The sequence below is a fragment of the Octodon degus genome, unplaced genomic scaffold, assembly GCF_000260255.1.
Source record: "Octodon degus isolate 3935 unplaced genomic scaffold, OctDeg1.0 scaffold00094, whole genome shotgun sequence".
Classification (NCBI taxonomy): Eukaryota; Metazoa; Chordata; class Mammalia; order Rodentia; family Octodontidae; genus Octodon; species Octodon degus.
The window spans coordinates 9,105,866-9,132,512 of NW_004524670.1; the positions used below are offsets into that span (position 1 = coordinate 9,105,866).

General features: G+C 46.2%; 1 protein-coding gene across 1 annotated transcript in view; it reads right to left on the bottom strand.

Moving 5' to 3' along the window:
* Window positions 1-26,647, bottom strand: part of Epb41l4b (erythrocyte membrane protein band 4.1 like 4B) — a 138,235-nt gene that overhangs the window by 69,781 nt on the left and 41,807 nt on the right. Inside the window, exons 3-12 of the mRNA XM_023722919.1 lie at window positions 16,021-16,063; window positions 15,130-15,208; window positions 12,317-12,361; window positions 10,431-10,483; window positions 5,432-5,552; window positions 3,918-4,005; window positions 3,665-3,753; window positions 3,292-3,361; window positions 3,033-3,202; window positions 484-593 (exon numbers count right to left, since the gene is read on the bottom strand). Of these exons, the coding sequence (XP_023578687.1) occupies window positions 484-593; window positions 3,033-3,202; window positions 3,292-3,361; window positions 3,665-3,753; window positions 3,918-4,005; window positions 5,432-5,552; window positions 10,431-10,483; window positions 12,317-12,361; window positions 15,130-15,208; window positions 16,021-16,027 (832 nt within the window). The 5' untranslated portion in view covers window positions 16,028-16,063. The remainder of the gene's footprint in view (window positions 1-483; window positions 594-3,032; window positions 3,203-3,291; window positions 3,362-3,664; window positions 3,754-3,917; window positions 4,006-5,431; window positions 5,553-10,430; window positions 10,484-12,316; window positions 12,362-15,129; window positions 15,209-16,020; window positions 16,064-26,647) is intronic.

Genomic DNA, 26,647 nt, shown 5'->3' on the forward strand with positions numbered 1-26,647 from the left:
AGAGAGAGAGAGAGAGAGAGAGAGAGAGAGAGAGAGAGAGAGAGAGAGAGATTGATTGATTGATTGATTCAGTTCCAGGGAAGGCGAGCAAGTTTTGCACCTGCTCTTAGGAGCTAGGATTCTGGTCAGCATGAGCCTGAGATCCCCGCTAGAAATGGCACGGTGCTGCACAGAAGGGTCAGAGTGCCTTCTCTAGGGAGTAAAGCTACCCACCTAGGACAACGCCCAGGTCCCAGGCTGTGGCAGAGGCAACGGACAGCTGAGAGGAGAAGCCAAGGAGCATGTGCAGCAGGGAAAGACTAAAGCAAAAGGGACGGCAGAAGAGGGCCGAGTCCTACGGAAGCAACAGCCCGTCTCTCCCCCGAAGCCTTAAACGGAGGAGCAGAACTACCGAGTCCTTTCACAGGCGCTTCCTCCATTCCCCTGGGCCTTAACCTTCTAAGTCCTACAGAAAAACGCAGAGGCAGGTGAAAGCCACAGAACCTTTGAACGTGGAATGTCTCCGAGATGGGTAACGTTTACTGGGCTTCCTCTCAAAGGTGCTGGTTCTTCGTAACCTGGCGCCGTGTGTAGCTTGGTACTCTGTCCGCCCACTGGGAAGCAAATATTTGATTGCATGTTACCAATATTGGAATCTTAGCAAGTCACACCTACTTGGAAGTGAACATTTATTTTCAAGAGCTCCAGTGTACACTGTGCCTTCGCTTGAACTCATCTGGTAAAAAGACACACTAAGTGGAAGCCTTCTATTTGGAAATAAAATCTACTTCGCCAAACCAGGATGTATTATAGAGGCAGGTATTTCCATCAAAGAATAAAACCTGCGATTTAAGGACCAGCCACGTGGCTGTACAAACCAAGCAGGTCTGAGCACTTGGAATATTTGACTAAGAGAACACTGATTAGCACACAAATACCCTTTCACAGAACACTCTGAGTAGATGTTTAACTCATCTCTTCAGAGGCTGTTACCACTGGCCCCTTAACCAGAATTTGGCTTTGCCTGTTACACCAAGGGAAATAATTCTTATTTTAGAAGGCATCTCAGCACTCACCCACTGGACACTGGGCTCCAGCTTCCAGGAGGGACTCTGGTCTCCGATGAGCGACCCCACCCTGCACCATTCTAGGCGTTCTTGGTTAATGACTCAGGCAGCTGGAAGGACCCATGTGCTGCCTGCTGAGTGCCTCCAGGGCAGCCTCCTCTCCAAGCTCCCTTCCTTCTAACGCTTCTCTGCTTCTCCAGGAAGAGCAAAGGATACCAGGGCTGCATCAGATCTCAGGAGAGTTTCCTCCCAGAAGGAGAATGGCTGCCTCGGCCACCACCCTGCCTGCCCTCCCTCCCCACAAGGGTAGCAGCAGACCGTGGCGTGGCTCCTTGGTACTGCAGCGCTGACACTTCCACCCTCTGGGAGCCCTGTGATTCCATTCTTTTTCAAAAAGGACATGATCTCCCCCACACCTCAGAGCATTTAAAAATATATTCAAACAAAATACTGCTTTAAGCAGACGTTTGCAGCCTTTTCCTTGCACTGTAGATATATCTGAAATGAGCAAATCTTCTGGCATTTTAAGCAGAGTTCAGAGATATGCTGTGTGTGGGCAGAGGTCACAAAACCATGGGAAGTTCCATCTGTTGCAACCAGGATTCTCCGACCAGTATGTGTGCCTCAAAAATCAACCACTGGAGGGGCTGGGGAGATAGCGTGGCGGTCTATGCACCTGCCTGGCAAAGCTCAAAGACCCAGGTTCATCCCCGGTACTGCATGCCATGCCGGCCCCAGAACCCCAGGCCTGCCTCGCCAGACAGTGGGACCGGGACTGGTGATGCACGCCTGTAATCCAGCACTGGGGAGGCTGAGATGCGGATCACTATGAGTCTGAGCTACACAGTGAGACTGTACCAAATAAATAAATAAATAAATAAATAAAATATTAAAAAAAAACAAACAACACCTCAGTCACTGGAGTGGGCTTAAAAGGCACATCCCCAGGCTCTTGACATACTTACAAATTCTGATTACCGAGGTCCCAGATGAGGCCATGCAGGCTCATTTTTAGCAAACACCCAGGACACTTTCAACATAGCTTTAAGATGGTAAGCAAAACACACCTGAATAAGCTATCTTTGCAGGTTCAAATATTTACTGAGCCTACCCTGGGACACACACACATAATCACACACACACGGATATCTGCTCTCATTCTTAAGTGCTATCGAATTTCCTGACATTGGCACGGAAAAATAAATACCGTAGTGGTTAGAAACACAGGAGCCTGACGCTTGGGGTTGAGTCTCTATCTCTCCACTACCACTCACTGGCTGCGAGGGAGCTTGAATCTTACTTAGCTTATGGGTCTGTGTGACAGGACTCATCAATCTCGTTTATTAAGGCTGCTTCACGGGTCAAGAGTGGGTGCGTGGTAGAGTCCACGGGCAGTGCTGCACACCGGAACTCCTCACAGTGATGCTACGTACTCTAGCTGCCCTGCCCAACAAGTAGCCACCAGCCTCCTGTGGCTAGCATGGGCTTCACGTATGGCTTGTGAGACCAAGGAACTGCATTTGAAAAGCTATTAAATATTCATTAATTTAAATTATAACTACCTGTAGCTAGTGGCTACTATACTGGCTAGCACAGCTCTAGCTGTAGGTCAGCCACTAATAATGTTGTCATTATCAAGTGAACATCCCTAATCCAAAAACTCAAAGACTCCCAAATCCAAACAGTTTGGGAGGCAACACAAATACCAGCAGAATCAAGTACACTCTGTAAGTATTCCAAAACCTGAAAAACCCTGAAATGTGTAACACATCTAGTCCCAAGCATCTGGATTAGGATCCTCATCCTGTATTAGTTCTGTCTAATCAATGAGGATACGGAGGTCAGGCTTGCTTAAAGGTCAGACCTTAAGAAAGAAGTGGGTTTTGGGCCACAACCCAAATCTCTAGACTCAAGTCAATTTTTTCATCTCCCCCAATGAAAAAATAAAGCAGCTGCTGTATCTATCTTGGAAACAGGGCGGCCCACCTGAACCTGAAGCGGGAGCCCAAGCGGATGAAGTCGGATCTGCTGGTCTTGCCATTGCCTGGAGTGCGCAGGCGGAAGAAAGCGTGGTGCTCCACCGCACACTTCCACAGGTGTTTGCAGGTGCGGGCACTGTCTAGCCGGAACACAAAGGTGTGCTCTTGCTCCCGGCCCTGAGAGAGGAAGCAAAGGTCCCTGTGGAGGCGTCTGTCCTTTATGCAGGTCTCTGACAGCAAGAAGGGCAAATGGGACCAAGGCCTACCTGGTCATCATCCTCCACCACCACAAGGGTCAGTTTGCTCTTTTTAAAATCCATTTTGGTAATTTTAGGCCTGGTCAGAGAGAAAGCATTTTAAAAAAGCACAGTCTGCAGTAAAAGAATCCACACATCAAACAGCAGTTTCCTTTCTATTTTTAAAGCTTAGATTGGCTAAGAAAAAAAAAATCATTCATTCATTTAAATGCGATTATTCAGGAGTTTTAGTGTAAATGCCACATACCCACAATGACAACAGGAAGGTGTGATTTTAAAACAAATTTGGGTGTTGCAAGGATACCTCAATAACCATCCATCACATAGACTTCCACCACAAAATAGGAAAAGACATTTTTAATATTAGACAAAACTAAATTACCAAAAGAATAAGCCTATTTTGTTAGCTCCTTCAAAGATTAATATGCCTGTCGGGGTCAGTCCAAGAGAATATTCACAGCCATCTCTTCCCTACAAACAAACGAAGTGACAATCGGTAGAGGGTTCTAACAGGTCGTCACAGAGCAGAATGCAAAAAAACATTTTCCTCACCGCAAGTTACTTAGTTGGCATAACATTTATGTATTTTTTCAGTAATAACAAAGTCAAATTACTGAAGCAGACACAGTCCTTACCCTGACAACGTGCATGTCTACCCCATACATTTCCAGCCACTTCGCTTTATTCAGGTAGGAGAGTTCCGCCTGGGCAGGGCTCTTTCCCCTTCAAAAAAATCAGTGGAAATACATGTGAACCAGGCTGTGGAGACTCACAGGGCCTGCTGGACTATGGCAGCCCTACGACAACTACAGCAATGAAGGGTGCAGGTTTACAGCGACAGGAAAAGGCTCTAAACATGTATCATTAACAAATAGAAAGATCTGCTTATAATAGACCACTTATGGGAACAACACTGGGGAATGAAAATATATATATATATATATATATATATATATATATATATGTATGTATTTCACATATACATAAGCTGTATATGGAAAAGCAGAAAGGATACACAACAGGCTGCTCCCAATAGCATCCAACAGGGGAAAGGGAGGCTCTGGTTTGTGTGAATGGGGTGGGCTGACTTTACAGTGGCACGCTTCTACATTGTTCTGGTATTATTCTGTAAGAATGTATTCATGTCATCTTTTATTAAAATAAAGTCATGGGTGCTTTGCATAAGGACTGCGGATAATCAAGGCCAGGCTACACTCCAGGTCTAAGAGTGACTTAGGAGGGGTGGTGTTTTAAGAAGAGGGGACGGGAAGGCAGAAGGTCAAACTTTGGAAATCACAGTGAGAGGCAGTGTCGGCAGTCCAGGCTTAAAAGCATTAGATGAGGACGGTCACTGTAGAGGGAAGCCAAGGAGAAAAGTGACACGGCTGGCTTTAGATGTGATATCCACATTGCCTGAGATACAGTGCTGTCCAGCCCACAGTCTCAACTGTACCTGCTCCTATACAACACAGGTACAGGACGAGTAACCCTTATCCAAAACGCTTGGGACCAGACTGTCTGATTCCACATATTTTTCAGATTTGGGAACACCTGCATATGGATAATGAGATAGCTGGGCAATGAGGCCCAAATCTTAAATGAAATTCACTCATTTTTTTAAAACTTATGTTTTATATATACTTTACACACATAATCCCGAAGTATTTTTCTGCCCAATTTTTATGTTCCTACATTGTACTACAGCCTGTCCCACAGAGTCAGGTGTGGAATTTTCTAATATTTCATTAAGTCGGCATTCAAAAAGTTTCATATTTTGACATTAGGGATGTTGTACCTGTATCTCTAAAAGGTTAACTCTAAACAGTTCAGGACAAGGTTCCCAGAGACCAGGTGAGTGGGTGTGTCAGCCAAGTGGTGGCACTATGGGCAGCAACAAGCAAATCAGACCGAGGCTTTGTATTTCAGAAAAGAAGAAAAAGAGTATGGTGTGGTTCTTGCTGCATCTCTTCTCCAAGAAGAGATGAGATGTGGGCCTTCGGGACACCAGGAGGGAAACACAGGAGAGAAGTCAAGGATTCAGTTTTATAGTCACCAGCTAAGCAATTCTATGGTGCACAAAATGATCTGACAAGCACACAGGACAAAAGAAGTAAGTACAGCAGAACGCTAGGTGGTTGCATCGAGGTACCTGCACTCTTTCCATCTCTGGAAGATATCAAACTCCATTGCTTCTGTCTGATTTGGAATGAACCGGAACTCAGACACAAGCTCTGGTGTGTGTTCTGGAAGCTCACACTCCCCGAGCTCTGCTGCATGTTCCAGGAAGGGAGGAAAACAGGAGACACTGAGCATTTGCAGTTATTGCTGTAACTGAGTCCAAAGGCATTTTGTATGATTATAAAGCGCAGGTACCCCCCGATGTACGACTCTCTTCTTTCTTCAGGACTGAACTTGCACTTGGTAGCTATATGTACTCTCAAAAGCCCCAAGAATCATTCTAAAGCCCTCCCCATTGAGCCATATACCATTATCTTAGTTATTACTCCCAACCATTTTCCCTACTCAGGGAGGCCCAATTACATTTTGCCCGAGAAGTAGTAGAGCCCCGCATTCGCAATAAAGAGGAATTGCAGGGAATGAGGATCTACCCAGAAACACCCACTTCACCAGGCTCTCATTAGGGCAGGTCAGAGTGGCACTTTAGGGGCTGCGGTGCTGGAGAATGGATCAGGAATTCAGCACATGCAGAACCCAGAGGATAAGACAAGGGGAGGAGGGAGGGAGGAGGGAGGGGGAGGCACAAAAGCACCGCAGGAGTGAGTGCAGGAGTGACAAATCGCACAGAACCCGGGAGGGAGCTAGGCGCACAGAAAGGAGCAGCGAGCTGAGCCATTCCAAGCAAATGCCCAAAGTGAGCTGCATGGTCCTTGCTCTTGCTGGTCAGTCACAGAATGGGACACAGGTGGCATGGGGTACAAATAGGAAGACTCACTCTCCTAACCCCCCTACCGCACATTCCTGAATATTAAGAAAAGCTGTCCAGAGAGTCCTCCACGCCTGGCTGTGCAGTGTGGGTCACACACCAGCACACACAGACATCACTGAGCACCTGCTCGAGCTGCAGGCTCTTAGGCCCCACCTAGACACACCTAGACACAGCCTGCCTTTTCACGAGATGCCTGGAGCACTGGTACTCCTTTGCCTTTGAAAAGCACTCATCTATCGCAGTGGCTTTTGAACCTGAACATGCGTCACAATCACCTGGTGATCTCATTAAAGCATATTCCTGGGCCACACATCCAGACTTTCTCAGCCTACAGGCCTGAAATGAGGGTCTGAATTAAGTTCCTAAAGGATGCTGCCATGGCCAGGCTAGGAAACACATTCTGATCCACACATTAAGCCCACCGAGGGCCAAGTGCACACGCCCAACTGCCTGCACTGCATCTGGCATCGCTCTTCACACCCTTAGGCCATGCTCACCCTGCCTGGGCTTCGGATCACAATACCACAGTCCATCTGTCTTCCAGGAAAAGGACTCCAGATGGTTCAACAGTGGACAAAAGGTCCCTGCACCCACTGCAGAGGCAGTAATACCAAACTCAGGGGGACCATGAGCAGACCGTGGGAGACAACATCTGGCATGCAACAGAAGCCTGGTAACTATCTCCCCACCTACTTGCAGCCCCTCATCTGTACCCTAACACCATGGAGCCAGGGCCAGGGTGAGCAATATTTTGGTACTCTGGGCAAAGACACAAATGGAGATTCTGCTCTGGAAAAATACTCTGCAATGTTGGGGCTGTTTTCCCAAGGCCAGAAGCCACCATTGAACTCTACCCAAGAGGTCATGGTGAAACTAGGTGCCTAGAAAGGCCACCCATGGGCCACAGTGAGTCAACAGCACCCTAGGTCTGGACAGAACAGGACTAACTGCCACAGATGTCATCAAACACTGGAGGGAGAAGCCAGACAGACCATGTTTCCCTTATGTGTTTAAACTGCAAACAGGCTAGCATTCTACCCCACCTTACTGCACTACAACAGGCATAAGCGGAGCCTGGTATACCATTCTGAAGCAGCCTGCCTATCTTCCAAGAATGGGCTGGGGAACCTGATGCTTCGCTATTCTACAACCTCGGCAGCCTGGCCCCAGCTCCAGGGAGTCTGTGGAAGGCGACAGAGACAGCTCAGGCAGGGGAGAGCTTGACTCCCAGCTCCACCACGTACCAGCTGTGTGACTACAGGCAGCCCATCTAACTACTCTGGGTCTCTGGATGCCTCATCTACAATGGAGGATTGTTCCAAGGAAGAAACCAAACCACAGGCATATGACAGATGATTTCTTTTTCCCTTTCACTTAGAATAATTTTCTAATCTACCATAAATTTATTCTGCAAAGAGCACAGACTCCATGCAGGGCCACTGTATCTCAACTCAGGAGGAACTATTAATTCAAGGACAACTGCAACAAGATACTTTACAAGGCTTAAGCACAGGGAGGAAACACATTTTACTCCTACCCACAGAGCCCAGGGCAGGCAGCTCAGCTGGGCTGGAGCGGACAGCAGGCAGCAGGCTATAGCATTTCCCAGGAAGTGGAGCTGGGGAGGGGGCAGAAACCGATGTGCCAAGGGCTTCCCCGCATGTGTCTAAGTCTTCAGAGTCTGTTTATTTGTACTGACATAATGATTGGATGTTAAATCATACAGATGTTATGGTTCAGCTCAAGTGCGTTATGTCCCTAAGAAAGGGTTGCAGGCGGCTGACTATTCTTGTCTGCCTCTGTTCCAGGTGATGTAAAAGGTTCAACAAGAGCTGGACCTTTAAGTGTTGGGCTGCCTCCATTACACAGGGTTGGAGGATGCGGAGACAGGTGTCCCTTAGCTCTAATCATTCAGGACAGCATACAAACCTGCAATAATGTGTTAATGGCCTTAGGAGAAAATCTCTCTAGCGAATTAATGCTTCCAGACATGACACAATGCTTTCAGCTCATTAACAATAAACACCCTGACATCTCCTGCAGGGCTACTTGGCCTAAAGTTATAGCCTCCTGGAGCTCAGAAACACCAGGGTTGAGGAAGGTCACTGGCTATGCCGATGACATGGATACATGGCCAAAGCAGAGGGGCCACTGCCATATTTCCATGACACGCACGCCACATGGCACTTACCATAAAGCCTGCTGCATCAGACAACTATGGATATGAAACACTTAGTAATGTGTTTAGCAGAGATGGCTATCAATGCCATTATGCCACCTCTACCACCAGTGCCTTCTGACCACAGAAGCAGCCTCTCCCTTCAGCCAAAGTTCTGCACAGTTCTTTTAACTTCACTGATTCAATTCATTATGCACCTCCTAAGCATTTACTGTAGGCCAAGCCCTCACTAGACAATAGAATTTAAGGAGTGACTAAGGAATACAAGTATCCAGTAATATACCTTACAGCCATTAAAAGATACCTTTATGAAAAGTCAGACATGGTGGTGTACACCTGTAATACCAGCACCTGGGAGGCTGAGGTGGAAGGATCACAGCAAGTTCAAGGCCAGCCCAGGCTGCAGAGTGAGGTCAAGGCCAGCTTGAACCATGTAATGAAACCTTGTCTCAATAAAAAAAAACCCCAAAAAACAAAAAAGCAAACTATTTTTATGTGTGTAAACATGACAAAATGCATTTACCAAAAATGCCAAGCTCAAAAAAAAAAAAGTACAAAAAAATGTGTATATAACTCTGATCAGAAACATATTTCTTAAAAATCTGATCAAAGCCCATAAACACTTCCTTCCACTTGCTGGATTACTGTGCTAGTTTCCTGATATCCTATAATGTGTGTACTGACTTTATAATTTGAAGAAACTTCTCAGATCAACTTGTAAAAACTGATAAAATAGAAAAGTGGCAAGCCACTCTATGACAGTGCTCAAAAATATTAATCATGAATAGAGGAACACACTGGTAAGTGAATTCGCAGCATATGTCTGTCTGAAGTGCTAATGAAATCCTGCATGTGCAGCTCTGCATTAGCATTCTCTCAATTAGCACAAGAGACTAAGTAAGTGTTTCACACACACTATAAACTACAATCCAAGAGTACATCCTACCGACGAATAGCCATCACTGACAATCCTTGTCATCAGTCTGCCCGCCCAGGATGACCTACAGCACTGCTTCTGCGCTGACTTCAGTGGAAGCTTCCTTCAGCCACCCAAGGCACTGTGCTGCTTCAGTGCCTCCTGCCCCAGAGGCCCAAGGCAGGCCGCTTCCTCCACCAGAGCACAGCTCTTCTTGCTGCTCCTGGCTCACTGTTGCCGCCACCCACCCGTGGAAGCAGCCTGAGTCATCGCTGCCTCCTCCCTCGACGCCTAAGTCTCATCACTGAGTCCACCTCCCTGTACTACCAAGGCTGTTTTCTGGTGTGTGTTCACAACCAGCTGCCCTGCTTAGTTTCTTATTATTCTTGCCTGGCTACACTGTCTCTCCAGTTCCCAGCCCCCGTTCTTAGTGCTGCTTAAACCTCTGCTCCCGTACAGCCAGCCTGGCCTTTCTAACATGTATGTCTGACTAGCCTGTGTCCTCAGGGGCTTGTCAAGACCTCACTGCTGACCACCTGATGATCCTGGGGTCTAAGGCCAGCCACCCGTTCAGCTCTTGAACTTCACCCTGACACATGGCTCAAGTGCTGCCACCCTTCTTCTCTTTGGTGGTGCAGGGGACTGATCCAGCTGCCTGCATTTGGGGCTAGTGCTGTTTACCCCAGCTCCTCTCAGCACTCTGGCTCAATGCCTCTGTCCTTGACTCTGCTCCCTGTGCCCTCGTGCCCCCACAGCCCTGCCTCATCCTGGCCTCCGGCGGCGTGTCTACTGCTGAAGGAATGCCCTGTGTCTCCATCTGACTTCCTCACCCAATTGCAAGCTGCTTGGGGTAAAGACCATGTCCTCCTCCTTTACATACTGGGCCTCCATACATATTTGTTTATTGTAATGAAAAGTAATAACATTGAAAGAATAATGAGATTGGGCATGGTGGTGCGCACCTGTAATCCCAGCTCTTGGGGGGCTATAAACAGGTGGATCACTACAAGTCTGATCCAGTAGTGAGACCCTGAACACCCTGTAGACCCTTCCCTAAAATAAAAAAAAAAAAGAAAAAAAAGTAATGACTACAAAAGATGAAGTACCTTGTAGACATAGAGCAGCTAATTCCACAGCTGTTTCATAAGGGCATTTCAATCTTAAAAAAAAGAAATTAATTATAAATATGAAATTACATATTCATAAACATTCAAAATATCAATAAAATCATTCTTCAAAAGGCAGTGATACCTAAGCAATGATTTTTGTTCATAATTTATATTTTTGTTATCTACATTAAAGAATGCCAACATTGGCACACTATAAATTTCCCAAAATCAGTTCTCCTCATGTAGCAAAATAATCCAATCTTCAAAGTATACTTTCTATCAATCCTTCAGGCAACTTTACTGAATTTGGCCAGGATGGGAAAATTTTGAAAAAAGAATGAAAAGATCCCTTTAAATTATTATTTTAAAACTTATTTCACATTTTATTTTCTCTTGACCTAGTACATGCACTTTTCAAGCTACCTTCAGTCTTTCTTAAAACAAGGTATCAGCATTAAAAGTAAAAATACAGCATATTCCATGTTGCCAGGACAGCTAGATATACTACTCAGCACTCTACTAAGTAAGTACAACTGAGGCCCAGGGGTAGAAGAGTGTTATCGCAAACTCGTGGTCTCATTCACACTTACATTTCAAAGTTAGAAAAATAGTAATGATGTACATTGGTACAGCACTTCATAGTTTTTATACACTTTTTTCATATGCATCATGCAATTTGGTTAATGCATTCAGTTGTGAAGTCCTGGGATGGACGTGACCAGGGTCCCCCCTCTCCCACCTTCCATGTGAGCAAGTGAGTATTCAGGGGTGTTCCCACAGTCATACAGCTGGTAGCAGGCGGTGCTGGGACCAGACCCCCACTCCACTTTAACATACAATAAGCCAACTAGAAGTGCATGTAAACTGCAAAGTACTGTACAAATGCAAGGTGTAGTCATTAATATTTTTCTAAACCGAAGACAAATTTCTACAGTTACAAGGGCTTTAATATGAGGAGCACAGTATGGAGAGAGAAAAATACACACACACTCACAGTACACACACCAACCAAAGATCTGTATTGCGTGGCTGAAGAAGGCAAATGTATACACTGTACAATCTCCTTGGTCTATTGAGTATATTCCACTGAAAATTTTACGGCATCTTTTCCGTTGAGTTAGCAAATTCGGAAATTATGCTTTTAAATTCCTTCAGATTACATTCAAAATCAGAATGTATTCTTGTTGGTAACATCAGATATATGACTTCCTAGCCTCCATGTAATCTTAACTTTTTATATAACAGAAAATATTCAATACCTACGCTGAAAAAAATGATGTAACTGTGAAAGCTATAACTCTTGATGTTGTTTATCTTCAAAATAAATTAATATTGCACACTAAACCAACCACGGCAGTTCTATCGCTTCTCATGCTCAATAATAATCTTTGTGGGTAGCCAGAAGCCTCAGATGTAAAAACCATTTCGAAAGGGGAAAAAGGAAATGAGATGAGATGTCTACACTTCTTTCTATTTGAATCAGGACGTAACGTCTTCGCATGCCTCCAGTGTGGACCGTGATGAATGAGACTTTTTGACTGTCCAAACACTTGTACGTGTATACATACTAATAACGTATCTTGCTTGCAAGTACGACAAAAGCCATTATGAATGGGGCAGTGATGTGATCAGGGAGAGAATTACTCCCAAATACACATCACTTAAGATATTAAATGCTCTTGGAAATGCTTCAAGCCATATAATAATCATTTAAAACGAGATGATAATGACAGTGATACAAGTATTAGACTCACTTTACAATGCCTGGCGCACTTTTTTGAATTTTGAAAAGGGAACAAGGGTAAAAGAGTTAAAACAGTGAATAATTTTGAAATATACTATGATATATCCTGGATTAAGATTTAGAACAAAAACATACTTACTTTCCAGAAAGAATGTCATGCCTGAGTTGCAAAACAAACAGGTACCTGACAAATACATACACAAGTCAACAGAAGTTAAACCTTTTCCCACCACCTCCAACCCTCAATTTTCCATCACAAATCCTACCCCAAGAAGAGGCTGGGAATGTGCCTTGTTAAAAGAGAGGCGAAAGAAAATGGGAACTTGGGCAGAAACATCTCCTCATGGGCTTCCAGGAAGGAATCCTAGAACCCTGAAGGGCAGGTGAGGCCATGCCGGGAGTGTACAAGACACTAGCAGGATGGAACATGGAACCCTGAAAGGTCCAGTGACATCTTCCATAGCCCTTTAGTGCTCGAGAAGTGAGCACAACAGGCACACAGAACTCAGCACACAGGCATGCAACGTGTCTAATAAAACCAGCAGGGTGGAGCCACTGGGTTCGGCCCTCAGCCAGCTCCAGCCAGCAGATTCCAGAACGGCATCCAGTCTGCAGCTGACTGGCCTCTGCTAGCAACAGCTTGTGGCTTTTTTTTTTTCCTGATGCAGCCTAACTGCAGACTCTTTTAACAAAACAGGCATGCAGACTACATACACACACACAACACACACACACACACACACACATACACACACACACACTCACACGTGCACAACTGAAGAATCCTAGAATAGGACTGCAACATGTTAAAGGGGGTGACAAAAAAAATGAGGAAGAAGACAGCAAATAACATAAATGAAACTTAGGTAGAAATAGATGTCTTGGCTTCAATATTTTGTTTTTTGTTTAAACCTGGAGGATGTGGGCTTCAGTACCACTTAAAATGCTTTGTAAAAACCAAAGCTGCCCACGCACTACTCCATACCTGCAGAGTCAGAACCCTACACGCAAGAGTGGTCCCCAGGAATTTGATTTGTTCAAAAGCTTCCTAGGTGTTTTGGATTCACACAACTTGGTTTAAAATCCACTGATTTTGGTGACCAAAGCAGCACGTTTCATAAAGAGGGACACTCTGAAGAGCAACAGTGGAGTAATTTAATTTGTTTGAACCTTGCAAACAATGCAGGTAGCTGCTCTCTGTGAGGTGGATAGAGGGGAATGTGGGTGACCTGGAAATCAAAGGTGGTGATGGTGAAGGTTCTCGTACATTCCAGAATGTCTGGCTTCCCAGCAGGTGTTTAACTGTAATTTAACTTCACTTCTGAAATTCAGGATATGCACTAATGTATCCACGTCAAGGGGAACACAGTACTAACACGGCCAAAAAATTCTGCTGCTTGTGGGAAAGCCTACCTACAAAAGCTCTGAAGGGGCAGACACAAGGGCATATATTTGTAATCCCTGCACATGGAGGCTGAAGTGGAAGGATCGCCATGAGTTTGATGCTAGCCTGGCTACACAGAGTTCAAGGCCAACCTAAACCACATAGTGACACCCTGTCTCAAAAACAAAACAGAAAATATAAAATCAAACAACAATAAAAAAGCACTGTAGGCCCTTCCAGTAAGGCAATGGTGACAAATGGTCATACTTTTCAAACTAGTGGCCACCCCTGAAGACTGCCTAGCTATGTGCATGTCACCATGACAATCCATCAGGCACAAAAAGTGACAAGGACGCTTGCAATATCAATAGCAGAAAAGGCTAGGTAAAGAATTTCACTGATGGAAGGGTAGCTGGAGGGAAACTGCATACATAAAATGCTATTTTCCTTTGACACTTTCTGACATCCAAGAGATAAACACAGGCAGGCACAACAAAGATAACATGAAAGGATTCAGACAACTTTTGTAACTAGCGTAGCTTGCTTAAAGAGATGGTATTTTCTACTGTAACTATCAAGGGGATGTTTTGCAGCTCCTTAAAAAAAATAAGGTTAGACTGGGTGTGGTGGCACGTGCCTGTAATCCCAGCACTTGGGAAGCTGGAAACAGGAGGATCACTATGAGTCTGATCTATGTAGTAAGACCCTGTAGACTCTGCATTAAATACATTTAAAAAAATAAATAAATAAAATGGCAATTGTGGATTGAAAAACATTCTCAGTATTTGTTTTCCCTTTTTTGGAGCTGAAAGCAAATATAACACCATAGAACAATTAAAATAACAAGGTCTAAGAAAGCAGAAATGGGACAAGAAAGTAAATATAATGCTTTTTTTTTTTTTTGGCAGAACCGGGGATTGAACTCAGGCCCTTGTGCTTGCCAGGGAAGTGCTTATTCTACTGAGCCATCTCCCCGGCCCCCTATGATGCTTATTAACTAAGAATGATATCAACTTCTATCACAGTAACCACTAAACAACAGTAGCCATGGCCCTATGCCAATCCCATTGCCATAGGCCTCAACAAGGGCCACAAGGTGACTAAGAATGTGAGTAAGCTAAGGCACAGCCGCTGTCATGGATGCCTCACCAACACACCAAGTTCATGTGGGATGTGATCCGGGAGGTGTGTGGCTTCGCCCCCTAGGAGGGGAGCTCCATGGAGCTGCTCAAGGTCTCCAAAGACAAATGCACCCTCAAATTCATCAAGAAAAGGGTGGGGATGCACATGGGCCAAGAGGAAGCATGAGGAGCTGAGCAACATGATGGCCGCCAGGAGGGAGGCAGCTGCCAAGAAGGACTGAGCCCCTCTGGAATAAAGCTTTGCAGAAAGTTAAAAAAAAAAAAAAAAAAAAAAAGGAACGATATCAAATTAAACAAAGTTGTAGATTTTCAACAAAATTTGGAAGCCCAGAAAAAATACTAATAACTCTCACTAAGGAAATAGCAAACAGAAATAGAGGTAAAACTACCACTTATAAGACCCATAAATCTAGTTACGTGTCCTACCTTGTAAACTCTTCTCGAAGATTGTTCGGTTCTGAAGAATAGTATTTAACTCGAAAGTGCAAAGCATAAGCAGGTCCAACTAAATATTTGTAGACAGAGGTTGAAGAGGCATTTCCAGTTTTGAAGAGCACAGGATGGGTGAAAGGAAAAACACATCAAATCTGTAGCACCTTTATCACTGCACTTGGAAGGCACAACTGGGCATGCAAAGCTAGTACTGAAACGGACTTTTAAACATTGACTGTGAAGATCTAACTGGTAACCACATTTGGGCAGAAAAGAATCTGGATGAATTACTAAGGGCTGGCACTTTTCTTACAGTATGATGCCAAGACAGTCCAAGTTGGCATCTATGTTTTACAAAGTACAAAGTGGTTTAAAGGGAAATGACACATAAATAGCAAGGCATTCTGCCACCTAAAAATAAACTAAGGGTACTGTAAAGTATTTTTAAGAAAATATGAATTTTTTAAATGACCCAAACATAAACAACGTTAGAAAAATGTTGTTACCCCACCTGCAAAGCAGGAAGCTGGGCCACTCTACCAAGGAAACCTCTCAGCCTCCCTTTCGCTGAGTCTACTTTGTAATTCATGAGGAAGAGAATACAGGAGGCGTAAAGTCATGTTTCTGAATAGTACATTAGTCATTTCTCATTGGCAGATGGGTCTAATTTCAATTGAGAGTACAGGTGGGTTTTTAATATCTACAAAAAAGAACTTATTTAAATTTTAAACTTTAACCTTGGCCAGCTTTAATAAAAATTATCCACTTAGACTTAGATTTCTTTAAAAATGCTTTCAAGGTCTAATGAAAACATAAAACCTCAAAATTTGGGCAAAGGAGCTTACTGACAAAAAAAGTAAAAGATGACTAAATCTGTTCACTTACTTTTCATCTGCTTCTTGATGGGTTTAGAATGATCCAGCCAGTGCTGAAAGAAAGAAAACATTTCTTCAGGAATCATTCAGCAAGATTTTAGGTCCACCCAGTCACCCTTCTCTATAAACATGAGTAATTCTAGCCACAGAAACCAGGGACAGGATCAGAGTATGAGCTGTGCACCAGGGACCTGCGAAGCGCGTGGTATGATGTTCAAAATTCTGTGCTTATGCTCTTCAGTGCGTTTTTTTGGGACCAGGGTGCCACATTTCCCTATAAGTTTTTAAAATGGTACCTAAAATGACTTATACCCCTCAATGAATTCATTTGTAAAGCCTCTCCGTGGGGACCCCCCCCCCATGGCCTTTTTCTTCAGACTTGCTCATGTTTCAGTTAATTTTCTCTAATATTTCCTAGTCTCCGTTAATGTAGCAAAAAAGTATGAGCTACAGTGCTAGAAGCTCTCCTTGTACAGCAGTCTTGAATTTCTATCAGCCTAAGCCCTGAAGTGATAGAGCCAAAGTTCATGGCCCCTTTATTCTTTCGCCAACAAAATGACCACACTGTAGATGGAAAGACAGATAGGCATTTACTTAAGATAACTTTGCTGACAGTGAAGGTACAGTATCCTAACCTCAAATTCTTACCAGAGCTACCTGTCTTCTCCGAAGGAGCTCACAGACCATTTGTCTCACCTACGGATGTCTCTGTAACAACAAAGCTGATACCACAGTCCTGAAGGAGGCTCATGAGCCTAACTTCCAAGGATAGCTAGTCAGCTACATGAGCGGGTTATGTAGTGGGTCACTTTCCCACTGTAAAGCAAAAAGAACTGCAAGCTAAAAAATACTTTCAAATGTTTACTGCACACCATAGCTTAGCAACATCGAGTGTTGATTATTTACTCCTGGTGGCCTAGGAGTTGCGGCTTGCTGCCACTGTCCCTGCCCGGGATCTGGAGCGACCATTTATTGAGTAGAGCTAGCTCAGGGAAGGATCGAAATTCAAAATTTGAAGTATAGTTTCTACTGAATGTGTATCACTTTTCCATCATCATTAAGTTGAACCATTTTAAGCCACAGCCTGTCTGTACCATGAGCCCCTTTGAAGATAATAAGCCCATCAGGATCAGGGTCCATGCACTGAATCATTTCTGTGCTTCCTGTGAGAGGAACTAGGTACAGCACTCAGCAGACCCTTAATAGGTTGAGAAATGAACAAATAAAAATATCAATCATTTTTTTTTTAAAGGAGGCAAATTAGGGACATATTCTATTACACTGAGTAAACTTAAAGCGTGCTGGAACTTCAGTATTAGCTGGAGTGGCACAGCCAGAGTGGCTTCTCACTGCTGTACGGAGCCAGAGGCCACGCTACTGATTGCTCCGGCCTTTCACAAGCAATCTACACCCCACACAGCCTGATAATGAGGAGGGGTGGGGCTAAATTAGCACCGAGTACTCCACACCTAGCCAAAGCACCGATTATGCGTGCATGCGTGGGAGGAAGGGATGAAAAAACACAAAGGCATGGAGCAGATGAATTATATTACAATGCATGTGTGAACAGCTTGAGGGGAGAATGTGGGCTCTGTCACCGCCACTCCCAGGTAGGCAGGCGTGTAAGGAAGGCCGCAGAGCGCACAGCAGGGTGTGTACCTCAAAGGCACATATACAGGATGCTTTTCTTCATCACTAATACAGCTCTGAACTGGAAAAGAGCTAAACATCCATCGACAGAGATGCATTCAAAAATGGCTCCTGCATGTAGTGAAATACTATTTAAAACTGACATAGGCCTATCTTTATTGATGTGGCAGGAGATCTACAACACAATACGAGATAACCAGGTGGGTTTTCATCGTCATGCAATTATTACTTTCTATTAAGAGATTATCCAGAAAGATTGGCAGAGGTTATTTTTTGGGTGGTGGAACTGTAGATACATTGTTGATTTTTTCCTTTTCTGCATTAAAAAAAATTTTCCTCGAGGATATTATTTGTAGGGCTGGGTTGTCATGTCAGCATTTGTTGCCGTTTGCCTACCAAAATGACAGTTTTGATTATGAGTTGGTGTTATGGTAATTAGGTAGCACTACTACTCTCAGTTGAAAACCCTCAACCTTGGCCCTGGGAGGACAGATACGGCTCAGATGTGAGCATATTTACTCTCCTGCCAACTACCAGGCTAATGGCTATGTGTGAACCTGTTTTTAAAGGAACCTTGTGAAGAAAGTTCTCCCTTGAAACTACAAGGCTCTGCAGCCCAAGAACACCACAGCCTGAAGGAGCCTGTCCTCTTCCTTTCCTTTCTCAAGTCTTTGTACCATAACTCAGAACAGATCGAGCTTTCAGCTCACCCTTCCTCTATCTTTACTGTCAAATTCTGACCTTTGCCAAAGTCTAATTTATGTGGTTTCCTTCCCTGAGACTCTCCACCCTGCCTGTGTAGTACAATAATGTGAAAGGCTTTAAAGGAGTCAATATCCAGGTCTTACCTAACACTCATTAATCAATGCTCTGGGCACCAGAGTTTTAGACACGCTCCCAGTACACCCTTTAAAGATTTGGTTCTGAACTTTTCTGCATCCTCTCCTATTCAGGAAGACGCCCTGATAATCTTGAATCATCAACCACCTCTCTGAAAATGGCTATTTGAATTCTAACATCTCATGCAATCTCAGTTCTTGTGGGGCAGTGGGTTCTCATGGCAAAAGGACCAAGTGTCTGAGGCAGAGGTTGACACATAGGCAGACTGTGGCCAGATGCCTGGGTTAGATGTCCCCCGAGGTAGCAGGCTGCTGTGCCCTGGGCCACCTCACTAATGGAGCTCCTTTACTGTACTACAGGGTTATGCGCCATCCTTCCTGCCCTAAGCAAGACTTGTCAGAACCCAGGCCTATGAAAGGCCTGGGGTTCACTAAGCTAAAGAAGGAATCAGAAATAGTTTCATTATTATTAGTAGTACTATTACTACTATTTGGTACAGGGTCTCACTGTGCAGCTCAGACTCGCAGTGATCCTATTTTCAGCCTCTCCAGCCTGGGATTACAGGCATGCATGACCACACCTGGACTCAGTGACCAGCTTCTTAACCCCTTGAGAGTTTTCAGATCAGGTTTTTGGCAGCAGTATCAGAGGTGCTAAGAAATTTAGTCACAATTCAAAAATGAGTAAAGAAGAAAATTACCTTGTATTCAACCAGCTCAAAGTGACCCAACTTTCTTCATAGCTGCAGGAGCCTACCAGGTTCTGATCACCCTGCTTTTATTCCACAAGACTCCTTGGGACTTGGATGCAGGAGCAAAGAGCCCAACATGACACTTAGGAAATTCTAGCCTGCACACGCCCAGAGGACTGTATTTAGCAGCAGCAGGACCTGTCAGGGATGTTCACCTGTGTCCTGGCTGAATATATCCAGGCTGCCTATCTGCAAAGGCCAAGGCCAATGGCTCTGTATCATCCAAAAGACCATGAAACCAGGCACTGCAGGCAGACAGATGCATTTCTGAGTTCAAACAGCAAGACATTTAACTCAAACACTAATGGGAATTAGCAAGGTGGTTTCTGATCTGAATTTGTCATCTAAGTCCATCTGGCAAAGCTCCTCCCATAAATCAAGGTGAGTGAGACGATCTTGGCAAAGCTCACCTGTTCTGGTGGCACATCAATTCTGGAAGCACGACACACGCGCAGGCTGGCTGCAGAACTGCACAGGCTAAAAGCTGCATGGAGGGACCGGAAAGGCCATGCCCAAGAGAAGCTCGAGGGTTAAAGAATATCCAAGATCTCTTTGCCCGAACATCCCCAGAGCCCTTTCCATTAAGCCTGAATGATGGAAACCATAATGAGATTCCTAGTACCTACAGATTTCCTGGGGTTATAAAGAACATCTAGCTTGTGTTTAAATTAGAGCTGGAAGGAATCTGAAGTATAATTGCATTCAAAGGATGAACAGAGAAGACAACAAGTACTTTGAGTGCCACTGTGTCACATCCGTCACCTGGCTCAGGCCTCAAAGCAGGTGAAGCTGGACCCACAGACCATGTGGGGGAAGGGGCCCTGAAAGGGAAGGCAGGATGGGAGCTCACACTGGTGCTCACATCCTGTACTAGCCCGGGGCATTTACCTCACTAAAGAGAGATCTCTCCTCCATCGGGATGAAGCCATAAACTGGCTGATGCCAGCTACTAGAGGTTTTCTTGGGAACTTGTCTAAGCAGTTACAGTTACATTCATCCACTTTCCATCTAGCACTGATATGTATTTGTATCTGGGCAAGAAAACCCTCAGCAGCTTCTTGCTGCCAGCTTTCAGAGAAGCTGCGGCTCTTCCTCAGCCCATCTAGTAATTCCTTACACGGCCATGGAGGAGGCAGAGGCTCCCAGAGTTTAAGTCCCAGATGTGCCACTCGGGTGCGGTCAGGAGCAAGGCCCCTGCTCCTGAGCCTTAGCTCCCTCCACTGGGAACTCAGCTAGCCCTGCAGCCCTGCCTGAAGGTTCAGACAAGTGTCCACTGAGACCGCACTGAACTACTCCTGTGGACCGGAGCAGGAGGCTCAGCAGACTTTCTGCATCAGTAACGACGACCCCACTACTAGTGCTCACACTCCGATACTCTTCCTTTTATTCCTGGGTCGTTGAGAATGGAACCCAATGTTCGGAGGGTGCTTGGCAAGATCTCTCCCCAGCTACACCCCTCAGCCTCAGTCACATCTGAAGTGACACAGGTGTCCAGGAGTGTGTGCCTAAACGGCCACAAGGATGATCTTCTAGACAATTGGCAGAATGAAGCCAGGGGAGCCAGAGTCCCTTCCGTGTCCACAGAGCCCTCCGGCAACCACAGCGACCATATTAACTTCACTGCATGGCCCTAAATGTGGCCGTTCTATGCTGCAAAGACCAGTGGGAAAACCTAACTCAAGGCTTGAGACAAAAGCGTAGCTCATCTTTTCTGTCATTATTTGCTACAAAATAGACTGCCATAAAAAGCTTATTTGTTTTGGGCAGGGCCTTAGGAAAGGGACATTTGGTGGCCACAGCTACCATCCATAATACCTGCTTTCCAGGGGAGGAGAGAAACTCCTGCTTGGTGGGGCTGTTCTTATTACCCCTACCTCAAATGTCTGCCTTGGAGACTTCTCTCGCCTCTACTCACATCAATGGTAACCTTCTCTCCGACAGCCTGCTTGTTATATAGGACATGCAGATGTTCACAAAGGAGCCTGGGTCCCCTCTGCTAAAGTACTGGCCACCCTGCACTATAAGGGACTACCGGCCTGTCTTCTCCCCCCCCCCCCCACACACCAGAATGTTGCAGACAGAGACAGTTATCAGATCATATCCGCAATCAGAGGGCTTGGTTGGCATTGGGTAAGTTCTAAATCAAAGTTTAAAATGTGATTTTTTTTTCTGTGTATGTATGTGTACGTGCATGCGTATACGCATGCACGGCAGGTGTGGGATGGAACCAGTACAGCCCAGAGCAAACTGCTGGGCTTTGGAAGGATACCACATTCTGAGTCCTGGCTTTGCCCTTACTTTAATCTTTACAAGGTTCATAATGCCTCTGAACTTCAGATCTGTCATCTGTCAGAAGGGTCTGCTTTATGGCCAGCTTTATAGATGTGGGAAGCGTGGTAACTAAGAGTTATGCAAAGCCTTTGGTTCAGTGCCTGGCCAGAAGGTGGAGGAAACTCAGCGAACAGCAGCTCTCATGACCAGGCAGTATGAAAGCCAGGAGGGTCTGACTCTCAGACAAAAGCTTGGATATGTAAAACACACACACTGTTCCTGTTTGAAGCTGTACCGACGTGTGATCTGCAGAGTGGGTCCCTGGGCGGCCTCCCTCTTTAACACGGAAATGGGAGGTCCCAGTTCCAACTGCTAAAAATAGGTGACACCAACAGGCACTGACAGGTGCTTCAGGGCTGGGCAGGGCATCATGGAAACCAGCCTGGCTCTTTTCAGCAAGCTGGAGACAAGCTGGGGATACAAAGAGCCCTGCCAGCAGCCCCCACCCTCTGATCCTCACGCCAGAGGCTAGGTGTGGGTATAAATAATTGCAGAAGCCTTGATTATGAGGCAATATGTCAATAGCAAAGCCAACCATTCCTTTCCATCTTTTACCCCCTCTCCTCAGAAACACCTTCGGCATCATCCAGTTACCTCCCAGGCCCCGGGAAGATCAGCGACTCCCTTGGCAGCCATCTCAGCAGACCCTCTCAATAGGCCCTTGCTTAAATTTGCTAAGAGTCCTCCTGTAGGCAGCATGGGCCAATGGGTTGCAGCTAACTTCGCCTCCTCAGTGCGCTCACCTATGACTCTGGCTCTCTGTCACCTTACCCCGGTAGGGAGAGGACCTGCCCTGCTGCACTCCAGCTGCGCTCTGTCCCCTGAAGGTCCGCACCCTGGGAGCGTGGTGCTCCTTGTGATGGTGCTGAAGTGGTGGAAGCTTTGCCAGGTGAAGCCTAGTGAAGGAGTGTGGGTCATGGAGGTGCCACCCTTATAACACCTGTCTCAGTGTTGGGAGCGCTGAAGCTGGAAACTGATCCTATGTGGGAGGCAGGGCAAGGCCTCAGGGCCTATAAGGCAGTCAAGCTCACTCAGTCTTGAGAAAAATACCCCGCCTGTTCAATTTCAGCTGTTAGTCGCTAGGCAACCTTGTCTCCTGATACTAACTTTGCAAGGGTGTAAATAAATGCCCCTCCCCAGTGTGGTTGGGGGAGTCTTGCCAATCAGGCAAACGGTTTCCACCTCACCCAGCTCTTGTCTCTTGTCTATCTTTTCCTCATTCCTGCTGCCATTTCTCCCCAGGGTACACCGAGAAGGCAACGAGTCCCTACCCACAGGAGTGAGTTAGGTATCACAGGACTGGATTAGTTCTCAGGAGAGTGAGGCCACCTCGTACACATGGCCCCTCTGCGTGCAGCTCTTTTGCCTTCTCTCTGCCATATGATGACACAGTGAGAAGGCCCTTGCCAGAGGCCAAACAGATGAGGGCACTCCATCTTGAACTTTCAGCTTCTAAAACTGTGACCTAAATAAACCTCTTTACTTTATAAAGCACTCAGCTTCAGGCATTTTTTATAGCAACACAAAATCGATCAAAACAGAGACCCACACCCATGCTCTTCCCCACAAACTCATTGGGTTCTTCAGTGTTCTCCTGAAACTGATATTGCTGTCAACACATAGACAGGAGCACCGAAAATCAAGAGCTCAGTACACTGGAATGAACACATCTGCTGGGAGCTGCAGAGCCCGAGCCGCGCTCCTCACTAAGTGATGCACTAAGGTCTAATGGCTTTGGTTTCACCATCTAGAAGGGGCAGAGATTAGGCAAGGGCTTCTCCCGAGGGCCTTCTGGAGCTAAGGAAGAGGTGCCAAATTGTGTGCCTCATCCCCAAGAGTCACCGAGAAGAGGAAGTCCTGGGTCTTAGGATCTCATCATTAGGTGATGTATGTTTATACAGACAAATAAGCAACCTGCGGCCATCTGAGCAAGCTGCCACAGCAGGCAAATGAGCTCAGAGGTTTGCACAGGAACTTGCTGGGAGCTCAGGACATGCTTGACAAGTGGGGCTCCAGTGAGATGGCCATGAAGGAGGGTGAGGAAGGGCATTCTAGGGCTCAAGCAAAGGTCCAGAGAGGTAGGCACACACATGACCAGGACCCAGCCTGTAACAGTGCCAGCTGCAAAATCCAGGACAGGTGATAAGGAGGGTCCTGCAGCCTCTTCTGCTGCACACCCTTACATCCTCTGACTCAAAGGTGATGAGGATCCCACGCTTGCCCTTGGAGGGCGTGGGGAGAAGTCTTTCACATCCATAAAGCAAGATGCTAGTGAGTCTCAGAACCTGCAGAGCCCAGGTTCCTGCAGGCATCTGGCCTGCTGTAAACATCCCTCCTGCTGCACAGTGACAAGATACTGGCAGGTGCGAATGCCTGCCAGCCAGGTCAGCAGAAGTTCACACCTAAGTCTGTCATAACTGTGTCGCACTGAGGCTGCTCTGGGAAGCAAGTGGCTGGAGGAGGCTCACTGGGAACGAGGATGTGTCGGCTAAGCAGCAGACACTTAGCTCTAAGGGCAGAGATGGTGGATATGTCCTGCTTGTAACCTGCACAGGGATGGACTGGGCACACTGGCCTCCCTCACAGACTCAGGGCCACTGACATAGGACAGAGAACCCTTTGTAGAGATGAAGACACGGAGGCCAAAGGAGAGAACATGGTCCAAATGAACCCACGAGAGAAGTCAGAGGTACAGGCAGGCATAGAGTCCAGCCCAGACACCTCTACTGGTGGATGGCAGATACTGCAAGGCCAAAACTACCACATGTTTTGTGACACACAGAAGGCAGAATGGAAGAGTTTCAGAAGAGAGAAGCATCGAAGAGTGTCAAGGGCTGGGCAGCTGGAAGATGCTGAAGACAAAGAGAAAGCTCTGAATGCGGCACTCAGGAAGCAATGGAGCACAGGACTGTGAATGCAGGTGTAGAAAGAAAGTGCAGAAGCAAGTAGAATCCTGCAAGGCAGAGACAAGATGGACAGAAAGGGAAACTGGAGGGGCAAGGCAAGAAAACTCAAGGTGCTCCAAGTGCACGACCTGGGTCTTCTCAGCAGGTTAAGGTAACTACGGTACAGTTTTTATGGGGACAAGACTCTATGTCTGCTCCCGAATCAGAAGAGAACCGTGGCGCACTCAGGTGTCAGTGAGGGACTGACCAGGCTTGGAGTCCAGCTCGGGGCTGGGGCTTGGCTGGACCTGTGTGCTGTGCTGGTGCCAGGAGGCACAGCCGGAACTCTCCAGCAATACTTGGCAGCCTGCGAGAACCAGCAAAGGGAACAGACGGGCCTGTGCACCGTGGTGGGGAGTGGGATGCGAACCAAAGTCTTCCTGGGGATGTAGGTGAGACAGCAGAGGTTTGGTGCAGGTGGGAAGGAAGGCACAGGTGGCAGGAGGCTGGATAAAGTAAAAAAGATAGAATGGGATGGTTCTGGGCCAAGACCAGAGGGAAGACGGATGGACTCAAGGGCACTTATTAGGGGATGACGAATCTCAGAGATCTGGATCTGGGAATGATACCAGGACTCATAGGGGATCTATGTGAGGGCTGCTCAAATGAAGCTTAACACCACGGGAGCTAGAAGCAGGAGGAGTACAAGGGTGAGTTTAGCCGGGTCAACTTAGCAGGACCCATTTCAAAATAAAGAATAAAAAAGTATTGGGATGTAGCTGAGGATGAAGGCCCTGGGTTCAATTTCTGGAAAGGAAAAAGAAACAGAGGAGGAAGAGAAGCGGCAGCTTATGTGGGACAAAAGAGTATCTGGAATACGTAGAAGGGTCAGCAACTTGAATCCTGAGGTTGCCTTGGGGAAGAAAAGAACCAAGACCAGAGGCCTTGAGTGAAGGACAGCCATAAAGTTAGAGGACAGGACACTGGGTGGCTCCACTTAAAGGAAGACAAATGGATAGGGAGACAGAAAGGGCGCCCTTGGGCCACAGTGAGTCACCCACTGAAAAACAGACCATTTAGTCAAGGGGGTGACAGTTGTGGGAATAAGGGAATCTGTTGGAGGCAAACAGGAAATGCTGGTGCATATGCATAGGGTGGGCACGCTTGCACGCACACAAACACACACACACACACACACACACACACAAACCCCTCCCCCAGGCGCTGCCAGGGGCCATTTCTGTCCAGATTGCACTCTCTACCCAAGTCCTGGACCTCACTGAGATTCTCTAGCGAACTCAATTCTGGGGCCCCAGTTCTGAGCATCTTACACTCATCACATGTGCTTCTCCAGGAAGTAACAGGAAGTGTATTTCAGGAGTGGGCAGCTGTAGGTCTCTAGAAGAAACACTGTCTCAGGGATTTGCCCTTTAACACACCGTTTAAGGGGTACTCACTCCTCCTCTGTCCATCTCTCCCGTGGTTTAATTTTGGTTACCTTTTTATCACCTGTCATATTATAGAAGCATGTTTGCTACTAAATTCACAATGCTTAGAACAGGGTCCAGTGTATAACAGGCACTCCATAAACATTTTTATTTTATTTTAATGTATTTGATACAGGGTCTCACTATGCAGCTCGGACTCACAGTGATCCTCCTCTTTCAGCCTCTCCAGTGCTGGGATTACAGGCGTGCACCACCACACCTGGCTTTGGTGGCTGGCTCAGCGCGCCTGGGGCAGGGGCTACACAGCATGTGGTGCCAGGGATCAAACCTGGGTCCCTTCACTTGCCTAAGCAGGCGCTTAGTCTGCTGAGCTATCTTCACAGCCCCAATAAACATTTTTAGATAGGTGAACAAATTACCTGTGAAATCCAATGCTAGGTCTTGTTGGGAAGGACCATGAAGCTGTTCATTTTTACTATAGCAAGACTGGGTCTGGACTTATGGAGGTCACCCACTTTAACATCTTCCCTGGGAATAGTTCTGCCTCCAGGAAAGCAGGTCCTTGAAGCCTGTGGTGACTTACCCCACCTCCTGGAGGCGGCCTGTCTCGAATCTCTCTGCCCTGGCTGGGACTGAGCTGTGTTTACAGAGCCCATGCTCTTGCAGCCAGACTGCGAGAGGCAGGTGGTGCAGCATCATTGGAACTATTTCTGCAATACTTCCTCTCCTTCC